Source organism: Protobothrops mucrosquamatus, unplaced genomic scaffold (genome assembly GCF_001527695.2).
Source record: "Protobothrops mucrosquamatus isolate PMUCROS unplaced genomic scaffold, P.Mucros_1.0 scaffold768, whole genome shotgun sequence".
In the NCBI taxonomy this organism is placed as follows: Eukaryota; Metazoa; Chordata; class Lepidosauria; order Squamata; family Viperidae; genus Protobothrops; species Protobothrops mucrosquamatus.
The window spans coordinates 462,306-484,426 of NW_015387036.1; the positions used below are offsets into that span (position 1 = coordinate 462,306).

Below are 22,121 nucleotides of genomic sequence, written 5' to 3' on the forward strand. Positions count from 1 at the left end.
CTCCATGCAAGCCTACCAATTTATGGAGACTTCTGCCTTTTAAGTGGGTCCTGGGCTGGCATCAGTAGCTTATTCACAACGCTTATTGGAATATCAAAAATTGAAGAAATGGATTCTGACCTTTGACCTCTGATGAAAAGTGTGCAAGATGACCCGTGACAAAGAGTCTGAGCTGCTTATTCAGGTCACAGGTCTGAAGGTCAAGGTCCCATGAGCGAAGACCTGTTGAAAGACAGGAAATAAAATCAAAGTCACTTTAAACCATGGCAATTGTTGGTTTGAGCAAACAACTCTGGGTGGCTCACAATTAGAGGAATACAATTGAGTTTATGTAGAAAAAGACTGGCACCACCACCACCCCCTTTTGTATGTGGTTGCTTTCCCAGCTGTCAGGAGTTGCTCAGAATATACACCTCTTCCTGCAGGGTTATTCTCAACCCACCTTCCCTCGGCAAGATGTGACTCTTGGTCATGTACAGAGTCAGATTACTCCAGCCCCTCCCTGAGGTTATTTTGCATATGCTTTCCTATCTCAGCAGCCTCTGAGGAATCTTGGAACAAGCCTCAAAACCAAAGATTGTTATTCTGCTATTTGTCACCAGACTGATTTTTTTTCCATTCTGAAAACCCCATAACTCTTACGGGCAATTTTTTTAAAAAAATCATGTTATGATTTTAGGATAGTAAGTAAGTAACAATAAGTGATATATTCATTTGGTTATGTCTATTTTCCTAGAGCTATCACTTAAATATACTAAAAAAATTAGTCCCCATTGAATTAAGACTTTTATTTTAATTCAATAGTAAATTACTACAAAACTGTAGTAATTTACTGAATTACTAAAATTATTAAGTTTTTGGTTCATGGTATTACCAATTTAGTAAATTAATTCTTTATTTTCCATATCCTAATAAATTGTACTCAATATGGGTCATTGACTTTAACAAAAATCAGATTGTAAAAACATCAGTCTGTAAGCATCTTGAAATACTATAGTAATTATCAAAAATAAGCATGGATTTTTAAAGAAAAAAAAATCTTACCAGATTAACTATCTCATTTTTTGCTTAAGTAACTTTCTTAATAAGAGTGTGAAGAAAACTATGGACTTAATATGTTTTGATCTGATTTTGAATACCAATGTAGATGATCAAAAGAATTAGAACTATTTTGAAGACTGAGGCGGACACATATCAACACGCTTCAAGTACCTGAAGGGGAGTCAAAGAAAAGAAGTTCTCCAGATTGCAGGATGTGGAATAATGGATTTTACTGATGGATTTTGATTGATCCTTAAGAGTCACTTTAAACAATCATCCAGAGAGTTGGTGGCCTCCCCTGTACCCCATGTGCTTGAGCAGAGGGTGGTGTCTTTTGGGGATTTGCCTTCCGCCACTGAGTGGAAGGTATGATTTATGACTCCATGACACAGAAGAAGTCCTAAGGATCAGCAGGGGAAGAGCCGATTTAATTTTCTGCTGATTCAAGGGGAAGGGGAGGGGGCGGTGGGGGAAGGGCCAGAGATTAAGAAGCTGCAGACCCCAGTCCAGCTCAGCTCAGCCATGGAAGCTTCCGTGGATGAGTCATTGTCTCTCAGACCAACTTAGAAGGTTGTTGTGGTGGGGGCAAAGAGGGAGGGGAGGACGACCTCTACAGAACCACCTTGAGCTCCGAAGGAGAGACATCCCAAGGATGCCAGTCTGGCGGAGCAAGATGGGTGGCATTGCCCTCCGTCTGTTCTTCCAGCCTGAGGGCTCCTCTGGGCAGTAGGCTGGGCTGGACTGCCTGGCCCAGAACACCAAAAGCGTTTTCTAGGCAGCCCCTGGAAGCAAAAAATGCCCTGACGGCTCCTCCGAAGTGATTTCCTGGAGGAGGTCAGTGAGAAACCGGGCGCCTCTCCCGCCTCCCCTCTTCGGCTCGCTCGCTACTCCGGGAAGAGGAGAGGCGCAGCGGCACTGCAGCAGTTTCTCCAAAGGCCGCCGCTGCACCAGCCGGAGCCAGCCCGCCTCTCCGGGTTCCCGCGGCTTCCTTGCGCAGGGCGGAAACTTTCCTTGCCGGCTGGGAGCCGCCTCGCAGGTCCCGAAGCGCCCCGCCAGGCCCTTCCCGGAGGGGGCCTGGCGGGGGCCGGGGGGGCTTTGGCTACTTTCAGGCTAGCTCAGCCGAGATTGCGCGGGCGGCTGGCTCGCCGTCCTGCCTTCCCCGCGCCCGGCTCTTGCCCGCCCCCGCTGTGCCCTCGCCTTTGGCTCCGAGGCGCCGAGCTCCGCCACCAGAGACGCCGCGGCATTCAAGGCTCTGTTCGGAGCTCGGCTGTCCCGTGGAGTCGGGCCGTTAAGCCGCGGCCGGCGGGCGCTCCTCCGTCCGAAGCCCGCCCAGACTCTGCGCGGCGCGGGGCTTCCCCACCGAGCTCCTCGGGAGGCGAGCGCGGGCCAGGCCTGGGGCGCGCGGTCCTTGGGGCGGGAGAGGCCCCCCCGTCCGCGGAGTCCCCGGAGCCCCAACGGGCGGCTGCGCCTGTCCGCCCGCCCCGCAGCCCGAGCTCTTCCCCCCGCCGCCGCCGCCGCCTCCCCCGGTTGCCCCGGCCCTCCGACGCAGCGGGCGCGCGGTCCCTGTCCAAGGTGCTGAAGGCGCCCGGCGCCCGGCCGCTCGACGGCTTACCGCGCTCCAGGCTCTGACGCAGCGCCTCCCGCTCCGGCTCCGTCCCGATCTCCCCGATCACCGCCAGCAGCGCGTGCCGCCGCCGCCGCCGCTCGCCGCCGGGCGCCTCCATCGCCGCAGCCACGACTCGCGCTCAGCAGAGGCCGCCGGCGCCGGCTCTTAAAAGCCCTCGGCCGCGCCCAGCTTGGCCCTGCCCCGCGCACGCGGACGCCCTCGGCCGCGCCCCGCCAGGCTCCCAGAGGCGGCTGGCCGGGCCGGCGCGCGTGGCCGTGCGAGCTTGGCGAGAGGCTGGTCCGCGCCGCAACTGCGACACTCGCCCGCCGCCCTCGCTCCGGAGACGCCGAGGAACGGCTGTCCGCGACGGACGGGGAAACCGAGGAAGCCCCGGCTGCGTTTCCGAGGGGAGACGGGGCGCTGCGCGTGACGATGGGGAGCGTGGTCGGCGTCCCAGTCTAGCGGGCAGGCGCCCGGAGTCCTCTGGCGCTCTCCTTAGGCGGCTGGGTTGAGGAGCTAAAAACGGAGAGTGAAATCAGTTGGCGTTGTTTAAAACTAGACTTTCTCCCTAAGGAACGAGAGATGGCCGGAAGCTGCCAAATATTAGGCGCTGGAGCTATTGAGGACTATTCGAGTGCGGTTTGTCAGCCAGCTACAGATCCACCTGCTGGTGATGTTGTCTATTCCACCTTTTTCTAGCTTACCAAGAAGCAGGTTGTGGTCTACTTTATCAAATGCCTTACTGAAATCTAAGTATACCACGTCCACAGCATTTCGCTGGTCTACTAGTTTAGTGACTTTATTGAAGGATGAAATAAGATTGGTTTGGCACGATCTGTTTTCAAGAAACCCCTGCTGGCTGCTAGTTATCACTGTTTGCCGCTAGTTGTTCGCAGATCTGTTTTTTGATCTCAAGAAGGCAGTTTCCAGATTTCTGGGAGTTCCACAGAGTGGCGTATGGATCTGGGTCTTGCACCATCACCTTCTTTGAGTGATCTCTCCACGTTCCGCCTCAGAAGAAATGTACGACCTAAGTCAGTTCTGTCCAAAGGGGGCTGAGTCAAAAAGACCTCGACAGATCAAAGTCAGCCCTGGGAAGCCAGGACAGATATGCAAGTGTGATTGAAAGGGCAGCTGCCAAAGGGTCTTCAAGGGCAGACAGGTGCAGCAGTCAGTCCCAGAATCTATTCTATTGTCCTTAATGCGTGGTTATGCTGCATTCACGGGAGGATCCTGCCCACCAGACCAGTGATCCTGGAACAAATGTGCAAATCAAACAGCCACCCTCAGAAGGAACGCCAGTGATGACGGGGCCAGTGGTGGAGCCCGAAGGCGGCTTCAACGGCATCCGCACCAGTGGAATTCCGGCCCCGGGAGGCGAGCGGGGAAGGCCGCCCGCGGTTCCTTCTCCTGCCCGGACGGGCAACCTCGAGGGCCGCGGAGACTCTCCAGAAGAGGCGTTCCCACACCGGGAAGGCCCCGCCCACCCAAAGCCCCGCCCTGCCCCGCCGCAGCTAAAGGGCCCGGGACGCGGAGGGGCGGCGCCAGCGGGGACCGTGCTGCGCCTGCGCACGTGCTCCCAGAGAAGGCGCCGATGCATGCCTGAGAAGGGGGGCGCTTGTCGCGCGGGCGGCCTGCGGCTGCGCAGACCTGCCTCGTCGCCCCGCCCACCGCCTTGCCGCCGCCGGTGTCGCCATGGACCCGCTGGGCTCGGCCTGCTCCGTGCCCGACTCGCCGCGCCTGCTGGTGGAGGACTCGCAGCCGGAGACGGAGACGGAGCGGGGCGGAAGGGCGCTGAGCCCGGTCCTGGAGCCGCCGCCGCCGCCGCCGCGCTTGCCGGCCTGCCCGGAGGCCGGGGAAGGTGAGGGGCGAGCGGGGGGGGGGGCGCTGGCGCCTCTCCGGGCCTCTCCTCGCCTGGCAGGGCTGCCCTCCGGCCAGCGTGGGGGGCGCGGGAGGGCCAGGAGGAGGCCGGGGACGCGCGGGAGTTTGGCGGGGGCTCGGCCCTTCTCCGCCCCGCTGGCTCCGGCGGGGCGGGCGGCTCGGCAGCCTTGGCGGAGGGGGCGGGGGCGGCGCCCGGGGGCTCCGGGAGGGCAGCGGGGCGGGTGGCTCCGCCGCTCCTCCTCCTCCTCCCGCCCCGGAGCCGCCTCGCTGTCGGCGGAGGCCGCGAAGCCGGGACCTTCCTCTCCCCGCCTCGCTCTCCTCCTGCCGGCCCAGTCGGGCAAAGGGCTGAACCGGAGGCGGGCGAGGAATCGGCGCTTGCTGCGCGGAGGGCCGGGCCCCCGTTTCTCTACCGCGCGCAGAGGCGCCGCTCCGAAGGGCTGGTTTAAAATCAGGGCAACTGTATCTTTTGTGTATTTCAATTGTGGCAAAAGTTTCAGCTTTGAGGCTCACGCAGCTACTTGCGTTAATAGCATGGCTGATCACAAAAGAATTGTGAGACTGCACAACTCCCTTTGGGGATGCCTGTGCCTGGGTCCATTGAGGCGCCCCCCCCCCATGCTTTGGAGTCTGCTGGGCACCAGGGTCCCTGGCAGGCGGAGGGAGGGGAGGCCTTGGTGGACCAGCCCTCCTTCATCTGGGCTGATGTTGCTGACTCGCTCAAGTCTAAAGTCAGGTTTTCTCACGTTCTGCTAAAGCCATTGTGGCAATTGCATCGTTTATAAACATCAATTCCTGGTTCTTTCTCAGTTCCACCTGCAGACCAAGATAAAGCAGGCTGTCATACAGTAAGGAAATCCAGGAGTGATTATTCTGAAGGGTAAATATGTCCTATTTGTTTTTCACTCAGCTGGGCAGCTCAGCACAACTGAAACAAAGGCAAAGACAGCAGGAGTGACAAGCGGAGCTTGTCTTTTGTGAAAGGCCTGCAGGAACAGCCTCCCAATTCTCATGTGGGGGAGGGGATCTCATTCCCGTGGGCAGGCATTGCTTTCAGGAAGGCCCTCTTGCAGGGCCCTGGTAGATGATGCTGTTGAAGGAACCCGGAGCACACAGCCAGGCAGATCTGGCCAGCTGAGCAGACAGTACAGGAGACAGGAACTTGGCCTTTACGAGAGAAATGGTGGAATCCCAACATTGGAAGGAATTGTGCAGATGGACAGCCTAAGGCAGAGAGTTCTTTTGTCTGGCTACTCCTGGCATTAAGATGATTTTCCTAATGTTCACCTGGAATTGCCTTCCTGTAACTGGGGAACATTGTTATTTTGTGTTCTGGGATGAAGGATGTTGTTGGCCTGTGTAGCATCCCTTTAGGCAATTGATACATGCCACTGTAATTCCCCTCTTCTGAGAGCTATGCTATGATTTCTCTCAATCCTTCCTCAGAGGATCAAGTTTGCAGCTTTTAAATTACCTGCAATTGAAAAGTCCAAATTCTCTGAGCCTTACCTGTACAACTGATGTGCATCTCACTTGTTTTGACTGCCTGAAAAGTTACTGATTGGTACCTATGCTGGGCCGGGAGAAACATTTGCATTTGAATTCCCCAGTTCGAACTCTGTGTCCAGCCGTGTCCCTGGAATAATGCAGCCCCACAAAGAAACTCCTGAGACCCCAGGTTCTCCCTGCCTCCTCCTGGAGAGGACACCGCCAGTGAAGAGTCCTCATCCTTGCCCACTGGAGGATGTTGAGCCTGTCTCTTCTACACAGGAGGACATGTTTAGCCAGAACAGCACAACAGGTAAAGACCGGCTCTGATCTCTTTCATGCCCACTGTTGCCACCCTGAAGTCAGGCTGGCCTGCTTTGCTTATCCTGGTATTTGAGGAGCGGGTGATAGCAAGAGAGGAGAGGTCCAGAGCCACCTGCGGCCCACTCCTTTTTGTAGACCAACTTTTTAATGAATAGTAATTTTAAGTAGGATGGTGAGAAACAAAGTACATACAGTGTACGTATTGTGAGCTAAATGTTAAATGGAATAGAAACTACTTGGTCCGGTCCCACGCGCTACTTTGTGGAGAGCGATCTGCACTTGCTGTTCAGAGCCCTAGAGCTGGCAGCCATGTGAAGGGTCAGGGGTCTTTTGCAGTTTGGAGTAGGTGCAGGAAAGCAGCACTGGCAGCAGGGAGTTTGAAGTGACCCTCATGTATGTTTTAATGCAGTTGGAATAGCTCCGGGCAGTGGTTGCACCATGTCTAAACCAGAAGAGGCAAGTTCCCCATCATCCACTCCGAATGATCCTCTGCACGTCCTTCAGCTCTCTGGACAAGGGCCTCTTTCCAAGTAAGTGGGAGGCTTGCCACTTTCTTTTCCGACTGACGGATGATCCTTTATGTCTCTCCCATTGAGATCCCTTTGATGGGTGACTTCCTTTTGGGATGGTTCCTTTTTTTTTTTTAATCAGTTTCTTTGCCTGCTGCTCCTTCTCTCTCCTTTTGGTATTCTGTGATTTTGTTTAGGTTTTTGCTCTTCTCTGAAAATTTGAGGCGTGCAAAATATTTCAAGGTTGGCTCTAAAACTTGAGATTACTTGCAGCCCATTTTGAAGTTGGACTGGTAGATTTCGAGATCAGAACATTCATACTTGGCTGTCTCTGCTGAGGCTTCTGAACCCACTTTGCTCTTCATCCAGCCTTTTGCTTGTCTTCCGTTGGCAGAAGTAGAGGGATGGGTGTGTAGATGGAGGCCTTCATCTATTGACTGTTCTTTTCCCCCTTAGTTGTGCGTCAGGTCTTGCCAGAACAGCTTCTGATGTCTTACAGCCGGTGCCTTTTATTCTTCCAAGAAGCCCAACTGAACAGGAGGCAGAAGGTATGCCATCCCTTTTGGCCTGATTAGTTTGGCCAGGATTAGTTAAGATTGTTCCATCGTGGGACTGTCCCGGTTGCCCCCTTGGTTCTTGGGGGAAGAGAGTCTGACTTCATCTTGGAGTAGTCAGTGTTCCTTTCCTTTGTTTACCACGAGGCCGAAGGAATATGGCTTCCCTGCTTCCTATTTGTTTAGGAAATTTATATGGCTGCCCATCTCAGGGTGACTTTGGGAGGCATACAGAAATAAAACCCCAGCCCTCGGCTGCCTGTGACAACAACCAAACGAACCATTTAGTGGGCTCCGTATCACCCTGGGGTCCCCAGGCCCACTGGCAAAACCATGTGTTCAAAGGGGCCCTTTGAAAGAATATGAAGGAGGGAGCCACCATGGAGAAGGCTCTCCTTCTTGGTTCCACTAGACCAGGGGTAGGCAACCTTGGCTCTTTTATGACTCATGGACTTCAACTCCCAGAATTCCTGAGCCAGCTATGCTGGCTCAGGAATTCTGGGAGTTGAAGTCCATGAGTCATAAAAGAGCCAAGGTTGCCTACCCCTGCACTAGATAGACCTAAGAAAGGGGACCCGTGACATACTCTGCCTCCTCCATTCTGCTGGGTCAGATGGATGTAACTGGGAAAAGGCAGGCCTCCAAATAACCTGGCCCCAAGCCTTGTAGGGCTTTGAAGGGGGCAACCAGCATGTTGAATTGGACCCAGAAGGAGATCGGGAGCCGGTGCAGTTCCTGTAAGAGAGGTGAAGTTGTGTGCAAGTGGAGACTTGGGCTGCCGCATTTGAACCAACTGAACTAATTGAGATTTCTGGGAATTTTTCGAGAAAAATCCCACGTACTGTGACAGCCATCCCAGCAGTCAAGAGCGTACTCAGTTTTCTAGAGGTGGTAATCTCCACTTTTCCCCACAATTTTAACCAGGAAAGCAGGAAAGTCCACCATTGGAGACGGCAGGCACCCTTCAGGACTCTGTTCCAGCTCCTCAAGACGCCGTCCTGCTGCCCTCCATCCCTCTGCCATCCCAGCCCGAATTCTCTCACGTAAGTGGGCTGCTTGGGCTACTGCTGGGAGGAACGCAAGGAGCAGCCAGGCAAATGGGCCAGTGGGCCTCTCCTTTCTACAGGCCTTTTCTATGGCAAAAAGATTCTGAAAAAGCACAATTGTCAGCCTAGAAACGATCTCCTGGGGGGGGGGGGGGGNGTCAGCCTAGAAACGATCTCCTGGGGGGGGGGGGGAGATTGTTTTAGCCCTTTCCCTAAAAAGGGAAGGCTTTCTTGCTGGCAGAGGAGAGCCGGATTATGTTTATGGACTTTTTAAAATAATGTTATTAAAGGTTTTAAAAATGAAGATAAAAACTAATACAACTGAATGTAAAATAAGGAAGAAAAAAGAAAAGGCTAAAAGGGGTGACATGATAGCAGTCTTCCAGGGGCTGCCCCAAAGAAGAGGGAGTCAAGCTATTCTCCAAAGCCCCTGAAGGCAGGACAAGAAGCAACAGGTGGAAACTGATCAAGGAGAGAAGCAACCTAGAACTAAGGAGAAATTTCTGGCAGTTACAGTGAGGGGAAAAAGTATTTGATCCCCTGCTGATTTTGTACGTTTGCCCACTGACAAAGAAATGATCAGTCTATAATCTTAATGGTAGGTTTATTTGAACAGTGAGATAGAATAACAACAACAACAAAAACGCATTTCCAAAAAGTTATAAATTGCTTCTAGAGTCCCTGATAAGTGAGCCAACTGGGTTTTGCAGAGGTCTGTCAGGGATAGCTAGTCTGCCAAAGAATTTCACCTGGAAGCCACCAGATACTGTTTACGGTCTTGCTGTAACTGTGTTTTGTTTTTTTTATTGTCCTTTGCTCTTTTAAATAAGTGGGGCTTGCTCTATGGGGCATTGGGAAGAGCAGTCATCCATGCATGAACTTGGCTCACCTATGGGCCTTCACCAGGAGAATGCATCCGCCACCCCACCCCAAGTCATTAGCTTTCCTAGCGTGTAGCGGGAGACACTTTGTGAGACTAAGCCTCCACCTGGCTCACGGTTGCAGAGTGGCAAGAGGGATGGCATCCCTTTTCTTTTCCTTTGCAGGACACCTTTCTCCCAACTCCAAGCCTGGAGGGCGGCTGTAAGAGGGGAGCAGAGAAAGGAGGATGTTCTGATGACTCTGACGTGCCGGAGGCTGCAACATCAGCCTCTTTTGCAGAACCCGAAGAGAACAGCTGTATTTTGGCCCTCTCTGTCAGTCAGGATAGCCAGGTGGCCACGATGGAGAAGAAGGAGGCCACTGGCGCTGCTGCTGCTGCTGCTGGTGCTTTGGAGGAGAAGCTCTGCTCGCCTGATGGCTGTAGTGAACAGGAGGCCGATGAGAGTCGGCCCTTATTCGTACTGTCGGCAGAAAGCCCTTCCCTTGACAAACCTGGTGATGACCTCGGCCACCAAGGCAGTGTGCCAACCAAGGAATCTTTGTTCCTGGAGTGTGACGCTGTCCCGGAGACGCCCTGTGAAAAGGCAGAAGAAGCCGCCTTGCTGGATGAAGGACTTTCTCTCCGTTTGACAATTTCTCAGGCAGTAGAACAAGCGGAATGTTCTGCTGTTGGGGAAGCCGTTCCCCAAAACGATCCACATGTAACTGGCGAGCCGGCGCTCGTAGGGTCAGGAAAGCTAGAGCAAGGTCCTTGGGACAATCCCAACGAGCCTGCGCTGGAAGTGCAGAGCAAGAGTCGAAGGATTAATCCTGGAATGATGCTGAAACAGTCCGATTCTGAGCCCCCACCGGAGCAGGGGAGTAGCCAGCTCCAGAGAAGAACTGGTAGTTTTCCTGGGGAGATTCTGCACGCCCGTGTCCCACCAGGTAGGAACCTATGTCCACCAAGCAGGACCCTGATCCAGGGTGGTAGCAACCAGGGGGTCCCATCCGAAGGAAGGCTGCTTTGATCCGTTGCTTGGTATGAAGACAGGAGAAGCAAGAAGGCAGAAGGTGAATTGAGCTGTCTGTTTTGCCTGTCATTTCAGAGCCGCCCTTTCGTATCTTGTTGGCAAAAGAGAGAGACGCCCTCACCCCGCCTCTGGTGGGCCAGCACAAGGAAGGCCCCAGGCACAGCACTCCCATTGGTAAGTGGAGCGTGGATTCCCGTGGGGCAGGAGGAGGGTTTCTGTGGGAGCCTTTCTGGGTGACGGACCCAAAAGCCAGAGTGGGGCTGAAGCTCTGCATGGTGTTTTTGCCTGAACTATGAAGAAAACCCCTCCAGAGGTGGTTTTGCCCAGCCAGACCCCTGGGGCTCCTTGGCATGTTACCTAAATGACAGCTGTGGTGCTGGGAGAGGAAGCCAAGGTGGGCACACATCTCCGTGGACCTTGCAGAAAAGAAGACGCCGGCTGTGGGTTGCTGCTGGCTCTGCTTTAGAGGCCCCAGGAGCCCTTCTGAAGCGGCCCTTCCCCTTGGCTTGTTTCAGTGGCGGGAAGTGACCCCGAGCACCCTGCGGTTGGCACAGAGGGCAGAGATGGCGTCTTGGCGGGGGCTGGGTCAGCTGGCTCTGCAGCCCTTGGGGAGAGCTCCGAAGGGAGTGCTGTGGTGGCCTGCGAAGAGGAAGAGGAAGGGGGGCTCTCCCTGCGTAGGAACCTGGTGACCCCCGTGATGGAAGAGAGCGAGGAGCCTCTGCCTTTCAGCCTGGAGAGTAAGAGAGGCCACCCCAGGAATGGGGAGTGGGGGGGGGGCTGGCCCAGGTGGTTCTGGCTTTGGTTTGGTTTTTTTTGCTAGTTGCCTCCAGTGATTGGGATGCCCCCTGCCCACTCACCTGGGAGACCCAGTTGCAAAAAGGGGAGATTGAGGTGGCTGCCTTGAATGAGAGCGGGATGCGGCTTCTGGCCTGGGCTTTGTTTGGAGAAAGGAGGGTTCCTGTCTGAAGGTCAGCGTATTCTGCTCTTTCTCCTTGCTCCCCTCAGAGCCTGAAGCGAGGGAAAGGACGAATGGGCTGGCCACAGCGAGCGACCCCAGGTAAGACCCCTGGCAGGAAAGAGTTCGTCCCTTGGCCCTGCCGTGTTCTGCACCCGCCCCAAGCGTCTTTATTTTGGGGGGGGGGGAATCCATCCAGGATGGCAGAAGAAGGGAAGCTTAACATGTATTGGCTTCTGTGGCAGGATCCGTCCTTTATGAGTCTCTCTCTCTCGCTCTCTCTCTCCCTCTCTCTCTCTCTCTCTCTCTCTCTCTCCCTCTTTCTCTCTCTCCCTCTCTCCCTCTCCCTTTCTCTCTCTCTCTCTCTCTCTCCCTCCCTCTCCCTTTCTCTCTCTCTCTCTCTCTCTCTCTCTCTCTCCCTCTCTTTCTCTCTCTCTCCCTCTCTCCCTCTCTCCCTCTCTCTCTCTCTCTCTCTCTCTCTCATCTGTCTGCAGTTCTCAGAAAACGCTGTCGGTGTTTGCTCGAGTCTGTGGACCTCAACCCGAAGAAAAGGCTCCAGGCCCAGGACAGCCGTCTTCACTATTCAGGCAAGGCTGGGCAAAGCCTCTGGCTCTGGCTCCTGCCTGGACCTTCTGGGCCTCTGGCCGCTTCCTTGTGCACGGACAGAGGACTCAGGGGAGCATCTGTCTGCTATTGTACCTGATCCAACAGAGTTGCTTTTCTGTTGTTATTTTTGATTTTAGGGGTGACTTGTTCAATTTCCCACGTTCCCAAGAAGAAGAAGAAGAAGAGCCGTCACAAGCCTGGCAGGAGCAGCAGAAACGTGTCTCCTTGGGTGGCAGACAAGTCCCGTCTTCTGAGCCGATGGCCGAAGAGAAGGCGGTAGGCTGCGCCGAGGTGGGAGAGGCCATGGAGGTTGACGTTGCCCCACTTCAGCCTGGGGAGAATCAGAGAGCCACAAAGAAGTCGGGCCCAGTGGGGCCCCCAGGAGAAAAGACCGTTCCAGAGTCTGGATCCAGCAACGTCAGAAGCACCCAGGCGCCAGACCCAGCGGGCCCCACGTCAGCAGCCACGCAGACGGCCTCTGCCGCTACAGTGGAAGTGGGCACCAGTATCCGGACGGGTCGCGAGGTCGTCACGTCGCGGTCGCACGTTTGTCTCGCCCTGAAATACACCGCAGGACCTTCGGGGGGTCTCCGGAGCGGGACAGTCCACTCCCCCCCCTTGCCCCGGTAAACCTCTTCGGTGCAGGTCCACCGAGACTACGGCGACGGACTGTCGTCGCCCCTTTAAATGCTTTCTCTTTATTAAAGATTTTGCATATTCAGACTCCTCAGGTAATCCCAGTGTTGAATATTTCAGGAGACTTACCATTCACGTTTGGTTATTTGTTTACAGTTTTTATGAACCGCCTCCGTTAGGAAACCCTGAGCCCGTTTCGGTTTTTAGGAGCTGATGCAAAACAGTGAAGGAGTGCCCGGCCCCTCCTCCCCTTCAGCAGCCAGGTGAAGGCTTTGGGCATTTAGGTGGCGATTGGAAAGCCACAAGGGAGGGGGCCGTGCAGAAAGAAAGTTCCAGAATGCGAGGGCCCAGCAGAAAAAGGCTGCCTTTGGGCCACTTCTCCCTAACCCCCTCCTGGGGATAAGAAGTTTAGGAGGGGGTTTACCCTGCAAGCCCCTTCTGGACCGGCAGCAGCTCCTGGGTGACCTCCAGAGGCTGTCCTAGATCAGGGAGTGGGGCAGTCAAGCCCCGGGTCCATGTGCCATGCCTGGCAAAGGCCTGCCAAAGTACCAGCCGGGGGGGGGGGGCAGAATGCCTGGCATTAGGTGACTGCGAGTTCTGAGGGAGGGCTGGGACTCTTCTTGCCAGCACATCCTGGAGTTGCAGTTGGGTGGCTCTCTCCCCCTGCCCATCACGGCAGCACCGGCTGTCTTCCCCCCCACACACACACACCTGCTCGCTCGCCATCTACCTGGGGCCTTGCGGAGGAATTCTGGGTGAGAACTGGGTATTTAGGCCAGTGCAGCTCAGCCGGTCAGTGAGAAATAAGGGATGGTGTAGAGAAGTTGCTGGTTGACAGATGAAGGAGTGTTTGGAGTCTGAATGACATGATTGTCGGTGTCAGCTACACAAGTGTGCAACAGCATTCTTACTTATTTCTTAGAGCCTCTATAAAGCACCAGCCATTTTATCTGGAAATAAGCGCACTCCGAAATGAAAGTGGTGTCAGGTTTGGGAAGAGTCTTCCCTGGTCCTTTCAGCATCCAAAGCTCCTTGGAGTCATCTTGGCTGTTCCCAAAGGAGGCCGGTGGTGGCCATTTTCTAGTGACCGTCAGTGGACAAGTAGGATTTTTCATTGGACTGGCCTTTGGCTAATATGTTGCTATGGCAATGGTAAATACATAACATTTTTTTCAACAGGTTTTTATTGTTGTGTTTACTGCCTTTGGGGTTGCTTGTATTCTGCTTATGGCTGCAATGAGGTAGGTTGTGGTTTAAATGTATTTGAATGAAAGTGATAATGTTCAAGTGTCTGTGCTACAAAAAAGAAAAGGAGAAAAATAGCATTTGAACAGGAATCCTACAGAAATAAACTTGTCAATAGCACAGATAATCTTATATTCTCGATTTTAGGTGTAAATGCTTTTTAACATCTCTTATGTGTAAAAGGCTTTGATTCTATCTGTTTTACCAATAAAGAATATGTGTAGCTCTGGTTTGTTTTCTTGCAGACATTTCATGACCCAAACTAGGCAACATCATCAATGCTAGCAGGGAGTGGGGTTTGCTCTCAGTTGATGTTCCAGTGGCTACAACCTATAGAATAAATAAAGACTGCAACAGCCAATATGGAGGACAAACAGGCAGAAGACTGGCAGAACGCATCCAGGAACACAACTAGCAGTTAGAAGACATAATGAAAAATCTTTAATTTCACAAAACATGGACAGACTTAACCATACTTCAACTGGGAAACCATGACCATCCTAGTCCAAGCCAAGTCCAAAAACACTAGAGATTTTCTGGAAGCCTGACACTCTGACAAATCAGCACCAATAGACACATAAACAACAGGTACATATTGTGCAGAAAGGGAACGAAAAGACCAAAAACACTCCCTGCCAGCAATCAGCACCCAGATGAGCAGAGGTTAACACCAAGGTTAACATCAGACCCGCAATCAAGATGTAAACAATACTGCAATCAAGGAATTGCCAAACAGATCAATAGTAAACAGTCCAACCAGGAACTTCTAAGACCCAAAACACCAACACTGGCAGGGCAAGAAGCCATTGGAACATCAACTGAGAGCAAACCCCACTCCCTGCATGGATGATGTTACTAGTTGGGTCATGAAACGTCTGCAAGAAAACAACCCAGCTCAGAGAACACAAGGAACCCTCCTATCTGTTTTGTTTTTCTTTCTAATAAGCTGGTGCCATAGATATAGAATGAAATAGGGCTTATGATTCTGAATTATTAGGAGGAGAATCAACCAGGCATTCAAGGTGCAATGGATTTAGCTACTCCCCGCAGCAATTCTGTTGAGAAATATCCCATGCCCTATTGTCTGAAAATAGTTCTTCAGAGGAAAGAAAGGGGGAGTTCTAGTTACAATATCCATGGAATTCTCACGAAGCAGCCCGGAGGTGGTTTGCCACTGCCAGCCTCTGAAGAGGGTCTTTCATGTGTTTGACTTGTCAGGCTAGTCTGTAGCCTTTCAATTTCCTGGTAGGCTCCCATCCCAAGTACCAGTCAGGTCTGATCCTGCTTAGCTTTCTTTCAGAATTGGCCAGACTTGAAACCTGCTGTTGTTGAGACTAAATCTAGTGAGCTTTTAGGGGTAGATTAGAACTGGAAGCAAGAAGGACTAGTTTACATGCAGCAGTCAATTAGTAAACTTTTCAGTCCAAACCCAGCTTTCATGGTTTTGATGAAAGGATGTCTGGAAATATTTTGGATTTTCTTTTTTTCTTCAGAAGGAGGAAGAATTCGAACTGCCGCACCCACCAGCAGGTAGAGTCCTACAGCGCCACGTGAGAACAATTCGGGAAGTGCGCACCCTCATAACACGCATCATCACGGATGTTTACTACAAAGATGGCACCGAAGTGGACCGACAGGTGACTGAGGTAGGATGTTTCCAATGAGCCAGCTGTAACGCTGTGGACCCCACAGCTTCCAGCACGATCTCTTCAAGGGCGATGCCCTCAGATGTCAGTCTTTTACAGGATCCCTGAGACAAAGGCCGTGGCAGCCATTTCCAGAACTAAATGAGAACTAAACGAGGCCATGGAGTCGTCAAAGGCTCTTCCCTATTCTGCTCTCTTCAAAATAGGGACAGCCATCTTTGCTTGCAAAGTGAACCAGGCGCCTCAGTCACATCCAGAAAGATCCAGATTCTAGGCGCCTCTGAGGGGGACAGGAGTGAAAGTGAAGGAAAGTGGTCAGAGCTAGAGGAGGTCAGGCTGGAAATCCAGAGCTAGAGGAGGTCAGGCTGGAAATCCTGGGCATCCCCCCCCCCCCCCCATTTGCCTGAGAGCCAAGGCAAAGACGAAGATCCTTCCCGGGTGAAGGACTTTATTGGTGGAAGGCAGTTTTGCTGCCTGTGCTCAGTTAATCTGCCAGGCTGAGTTATTCCACTCCTCCAGAGCACATAAAAATGTTTAGCAACAATATTCTCTGGTATATTTGGGTTCTCCCAGCCAAGCCTGTGTCTTTGAGGGTGCACCCCAGATCCAGGCTACAATGATAAGCCAGGCCTGTATGCTCCGTGGAAGGTGCTAAGCCCGTGGTCAGTTGGAAAGGCTGAGGCTGCATGGCCTGAGGGTCTAACCCATCAAAGGGAGTGATGTTCAGAGCCAGAAAGAAGAGGGGGGGGGGGGCTGAGGGAGGAAAGGAACCTAAGAGAAAGCCATTCCTACTCCAGCCCAGATCCTACCATTTAAGATAGGGATGGATGTGAAATGTCTTCTTTCTCCAGGAAGTAAAATCTGTTTTGCGCTCTTTTCTTTTTATCTGTGGGATGAGAATGACATTGAAAGCTGCTTTTGCTGGACGGTGGCAGTATCTATTATTTCAGAAGAGATTGAACGGCCATTTGTCTGGAATGGCACGGGGTCTCCTGCTTGAGCAGAGAGTCGGACTAGAAGACCTCCAAGGTCCCTTCCAACTCTCTTAGACTCTGTTATTTCAGAGATGTCCTGGAGTGACAGCAGAACGTGAGCAGAGTTGCACGTTCAGAATGGCATAAAAATACTGTTCTTGAGTACAGGACTTCTGATAAAGATGGATGCCTGGGTGCCTAAGTGGAGGGGGCGAGGAGGAGGATTGCAGGGCGTTTCCCCCCCCCCTTCCCAATTTGGAACCTGGTCTGTTTCAGGAGCGAGAGGAGCCCCACGTGGATTGCTACGAGTGTGAGGTGGACGTCTCTCCTTCCCGCACTGGGGCCTTTTCTCTAACCTCTGGAGACCTTGGGGACATCAGCTCCTTTTCCTCCAAGGCGTCCGGACCTCAACACACTTCCAGTGGAGGAAGCAGTGCTCTGTCTGCCACTCACAGCCGCGCAAACTCTGCAGGCCGAAGAGGGGTCTCTCAAGACTTGGCCTTGCCCCACGCGGTCAGGAAGCCGAGGTGGGTGGGGGCTTTGGAGACTACGGGGGAGTTTGCACGGAAGTTGGTTCTGCCATTCTTGGGTGTGAGAAAGTCAGCTGACCTCTTGAAAGAGGAGTTCATGTCAGAGTTCAGAAACTGAGCTCTAAAACTTCAAGGGTAGTTTAACCTATTGAGGACAGATGTAGATAAACAGATGTGAAGAGTCCAGATGTTTGGCAAAACTTTGTGAAGGCCAACCCTTTATTGAAAGTTCCATCCGAACTCAGTAATGAGGAAAAAGAATATTAAATTTATTTATTTAATTTATTTGGCCGCCCATCTCAACCATTGACTTTGGACTACAAAATTTTTACCCCCTTTTTCTTTTTCTGGAGAGACTTTTATCTTTTCATTCTTAGCCAGTTCCAGGGCTTTCCGAAAGGAAAAGGAGCTTTTATGTCCATGATTAATGTGTCGTGAACTTGAGAGGCTTCCGAGTGGGGAAGCTAAGCTGCCTCTTATCTCCCCAGCCCTAAGAAGGGGACCAGCTTCTGCCCAGCCCATCGTGAGCATGGCAAAGTTGCAGCGGAGGATGAGGTGGAAGACCCAGGCCCCAGCAACCAGCAGTGTGGAGGTGCACCTCTCACTCCCCGTGGGCGAGGGCGAAGGGGCCGCCCCACTTCCCGATCGACCGGAGCCAGGTAGAGTCGTGGCGGTGGAAGCAAAAGTTTCTTGGCAGGGCTTTGAGCCTCCTGTAATCCCTCTCCGTGTTTCTGCAGGGGCTCCGTGCAGGCTGAGGCAGATCTTTCAACCTCCACCTCTTTGGACGGGCAGCCCAGCCTGAGTCCACTTCTGGAGGGACAGGAGCAAGCTGACCCCCCTCCGTGCCGCAGTGGCTCCCCCGAAATCCCTTTGCAGGAGCAGCCAAGCGTCTCTGATAATCCCAGGCTCCCTTCCCCTGGGAGCTGCCTCGTGGGCCTCCGGGTGGTAGCCAAGTGGTCCTCCAATGGCTACTTCTACTCAGGGACTATCACGCAGGATGTGGGCGGGGCCAAGTACAGGCTGCTCTTTGACGATGGCTATGAATGTGACGTTCTGGCCCGAGATGTCCTTCTGTGCGACCCCCTCCCTCTGGAAACGGAGGTGACCGCGCTCTCCGAGGATGAATACTTCAGTGCAGGTAACCGTCTGCCGGTTCGGGAGATGCCCATCGCTCGGGGTGGTGGGACGAGGGGAGGGAGCAAGATTGGGCCCCCGACCTGTAGCTCTGCCTTTGCTGCAGGTGTGGTCAAGGGCCACCGGAAGGAGGCGGGGGAGCTGTTCTATTGCATCGAGAAGGATGGACAGCGGAAGTGGTACCGGCGGACGGCTGTTATCCTGTCTTTGGAGCAAGGGAACAGACTCCGGGAGCAGTTTGGGCTCGGCCCCTGCCAGCCTGCCACTCCTCTGACCAGGGCGGCCGATATCAGCCTAGGTGCGGCCCTGACACAGGCGTCTCAGATGGGGACCACATTCCACGTTCCCAGGTGGCCAGAGTGGAGTGGCTGGGTTGGAGACCACAACACAGAGGAAGTCCTGGCCCTCTGTGCACTTGGCCTTTGTGCAGGGCTAGAAAGATGTGGGCTGGTCATCCGGGATGGCGCACCCAGGGGAGGGCTGCAGGAAGGCTGCGGCTGCCCTGTGCCAGGAGGTGGAAGCTGACTCTGCTTTACCTGTTGGACCCAGATAACCTGGTGGAGGGAAAGCGGAAGAGACGCAGCATCGGCTCACCCGGCCCCTCCAGTGGCAGCACAACTCCCGTCCGCAAGAGCCCAGAGTCACTTTCCAGTAAAAGGAAACTGGCTGCTGTCTCAGAGGAGGAGCAGTCCCCAGCCAAGCGAGGGCGGCGACTGGTACTGTCTAAAGCAGGTAAGGCTCGCTCAGGTGATCCTGGTCTCTGGTGCCCTCTCCTGAGCCTGGGTGGCTGCGATTCCGAGGAGCTCCTCCGGTTACTTCTTCCCACGCTGAGAAGGCATCCTGGGATGTCCCTGCTGGTGTCCCTCGGGCTCTTTCTTCTTTCCCTCTTGGGTTATTTTTGGGAAGACCTGGCAAGGGGCAGGAGTTGACCTTTCTCTCTCGGTTGGCAGGAACTGCGAATGCCAGGGAGGTGGCAAGCCCATCAGGAAGTGGAAAGTCTTCAGGTGAACCCTTGGCACTTGATCACCGATGGGGTCCTTTGCCCCAGAACAAAACTCTGTTTTTGGGCTATGCCTTTCTTCTCTCCATGGCGAATGCAACAGATAAGCTTTCTAGCCGCCAGAAGACTACAGTGAGCAGTGAAGAAGAAGAAGGTGAGGCCGCCTGGCTTGCTGGTATCCTGTTGAAGCACTCCAAATTCTCTAGTTGTAGATAATTGAGGTGGTGCTACGTATTGCATTAAAGTTACTCATCTTGCACGAGGGATGGGGCTGTGGTTAATATGTAATATTCTCCTTCGTTGGCATCTCACACTCTTCTCAAAGGCAGGATGGGGAGATCCCTGTCACGGGATGGCCCCCAAAAGGAGGTGTGTGTGTGTGTGTGTGTGTGTGTGTGTGTGTGTGTGTGTGTGTTGGAACAAAAAGAAATACTCGAGAGCTTCAGAATCTCTGGATTAAATCTCCAAGAGTGAGGGCGGTCAGCGAGGCTTCAGAGTGACAGAAATACACTGAGGTCACTGAGGCTCTCCCTCACTGCAAGCTCAAAATACTAGAGACCTTTGAAGGAAAGCATGCTGAGAAAAGAATAGCAGGATGAAGCCCCTTCTGTCCAGGAAGGAAACTTTTGAGACACTCAAGTCAGATGTCCAACCAGTATTAAAAGACACCTCCCCCCCCCCGTTGATTATCCATTTTCTGCTGCTTTCCCAAAACCGAGCTTCTGCATTCCCTTATAGCAACCACTGCAGTCCACAATTTTGTGCACAGGTGTGCGCACGCGCATGTGCCCCAGGGAAGAACATTGTTCCCTTGAACTTTATGATCTGCTCTGAGGTGTTATTGGAGGCACTTGATGAAGTATGCAATGCTGGTTTGCTCCGCCGAGCTGTGTATGTTCTGGAAAAGTTAAGAATTGTCCAATATATTTTCATGTTCCAGAATTTGTGGAGAGAGTACCTTACGACAAACCCTACACTGAGCTACAACTCCAAGCAGGAGGCGGTTTCATCCTAGAGGACTTCAACGAAAGCCAGGTCAGAGTCGGGGGTGGGTGGGAGTGGGCAGCATGCCTCTAGGGCAGGGAGACGAGCTGTGAGCCAAACCCACTCGGGGAGATTCTTATTCATTCTTATTTGAGATGCAGGTGTATTGTACAAGACAAAATGCCCCCCCCCCCCGATTCTGGAATGCCTGCAAATCTCTTGAGGCGACCTCCATTTGTGGCGGTGGCTGCCTTGGAAGGACTGGCATCAATGTGACTCCCCCTCCCACCCCCTTCTTGATCCAGTGCAGCGCAGCCTATGACTGCCTCCTCATAGCAGACCAGCACTGCCGCACCCGGAAGTATTTCCTGTGCCTTGCCCGGGGAATACCGTGTGTGTCTCACATGTGGGTCCATGACAGTTGCCTCGCCAACCAGACTCAGAACTACAAGAACTACTTGTTGCCGGCTGGCTACAGCCTGGAGGAAGAGCGGTTGCTGGAGTGGTGAGTGCCCGGCGGTAGGCAGGGAGGCGGCCTGGGCCTTGTGGTGCTCAGGCATTGGGGGAGCCAACCAACTTCAGCCCGAGTGGGAAAAGGGAGACGCTGCTGTCACGACAGGAACACCTCTGGTGTTCAGCGGTGCCCACGGATGCGTCGCTGCTCTTCTTTTTAGGCACCCGCGCAGAAATCCCTTCCAGAGGCTGAAGGTGCTCCTGGTGTCCGACGAGTCCCAAAACTTCCTGGAGCTCTGGTCGGAGATTCTGATGATGGGAGGAGCCGCTTCGGTTAAGCAGCAGGAATCCTCAACCTGGAAGAACGGTACAGGCAGCGGCCACCGGCTCTCGGGCAAGGGGTGACGGGGAAAATCGCTGTTCAAACATTTTTGAGAGCGGGTTGGAACAGCGTCCCCCCTCGTTGTGTGCTGCAGTTGAAGGCGTATTTTGCCTCTGCGTAAAGAAGGGCTTGACGTAAAAAAAGTTAAACGGCACCTTTTCTATTCTTAACAGGATTCTTAGGATCCTTTTGAGAAACTGCAGGAGTCTCCTGCAAGATCACCCTTTCATTGAAAAGTGTTAAGAGTGGGATATGCAATGCTGGACACTGACAGCCGTTGTTTTCTGTTCTTACAGATTTGAGTTTGGGGGTGTTTGATGTGGTGGTGACAGACGCTTCCTACCCAGCTGCCATGGTGCCCTGTGCCAAAGCATTACAGCTGCCAGTAGTAACCCAGGAGTGGGTGATCCAGAGCCTCATTGCTGGGGAGAGAGCTGGTTTTAAATATCCTCAATATCAACATGATTATGTCCCCTGTTAAAGCTCCCTTTTTGTTTTGTGGTGGTGATCATTCTCTAGATTTTAAATTTTTTTGTGTTGTTGCATGGCGTGCTTGTATATAGTTTTAATGTGAACTTTTATGATGAAATAAATGTGATTTCTTATCTTGGCTATCATAATACTATTACTTGCATGATGGAAGGATTTATCATCCATTACTTCCATCCAGCCAACCGTGCTGGTTGAGGAATTCTGGGAGTTGAAGTCCACAAGTCTTAAAGTTGGAGACTCCTGCTATAGAATATAGAATTTGTTATTACAATGCAAGAATCTATGTTGTGTGAACCCAGGAAGGAAATTTAGTGTGAGTGCTCTTGGTACACAACAGGGGCTGGGAAATTCCAAACTTATGCTCCTCTCCTCCCTTTTTGCAGCAGAAACTTTCTTGCAGAAAAACTTCCAGACAGACTTGCTGAGTCCCAGGTGTGCAAGAAGAGGAAGTTAAATTAAAAGCAGTACAGACCAGTCTAAATAAGTATACTTAGAAAAGCTGATTTGAAGAGCAGCAAACGCAAGAAGGGAGCACGGTAAGATGGGATAGCTGCCAAAAATTTGATTTTCTTTCTAGGCTTTGTGAAGCAAGAGCAATTAAGAGTGTTTAATTTTCTATCTCTGGGACACTTGCCTGAATTGGCATATTTATTTCAAAATCACATGAAGCAGTGTACTCCCTCCACCTTTGTTCTTACACCCCCTATTTCCAGGCCATCTCCTTGAAAAAATCGATTGCGTAA

General features: G+C 52.8%; 1 protein-coding gene across 1 annotated transcript; it reads left to right on the top strand.

Moving 5' to 3' along the window:
* The first annotated feature begins 4,342 nt into the window (after window positions 1–4,342).
* Window positions 4,343–21,498, top strand: TP53BP1 (tumor protein p53 binding protein 1). The gene is given in 18 exon segments (XM_029284621.1): window positions 4,343–4,508; window positions 8,325–8,443; window positions 9,493–10,255; window positions 10,417–10,515; window positions 10,857–11,078; window positions 11,347–11,398; window positions 12,040–12,448; window positions 15,277–15,429; window positions 16,680–16,930; window positions 17,422–17,600; window positions 17,694–18,071; window positions 18,174–18,365; window positions 18,617–18,799; window positions 19,018–19,221; window positions 20,008–20,102; window positions 20,357–20,556; window positions 20,726–20,871; window positions 21,183–21,498. Coding segments are annotated over 18 exon segments (3,996 nt in total). The 3' UTR covers window positions 21,368–21,498.
* Window positions 21,499–22,121: the final 623 nt, after the last annotated feature.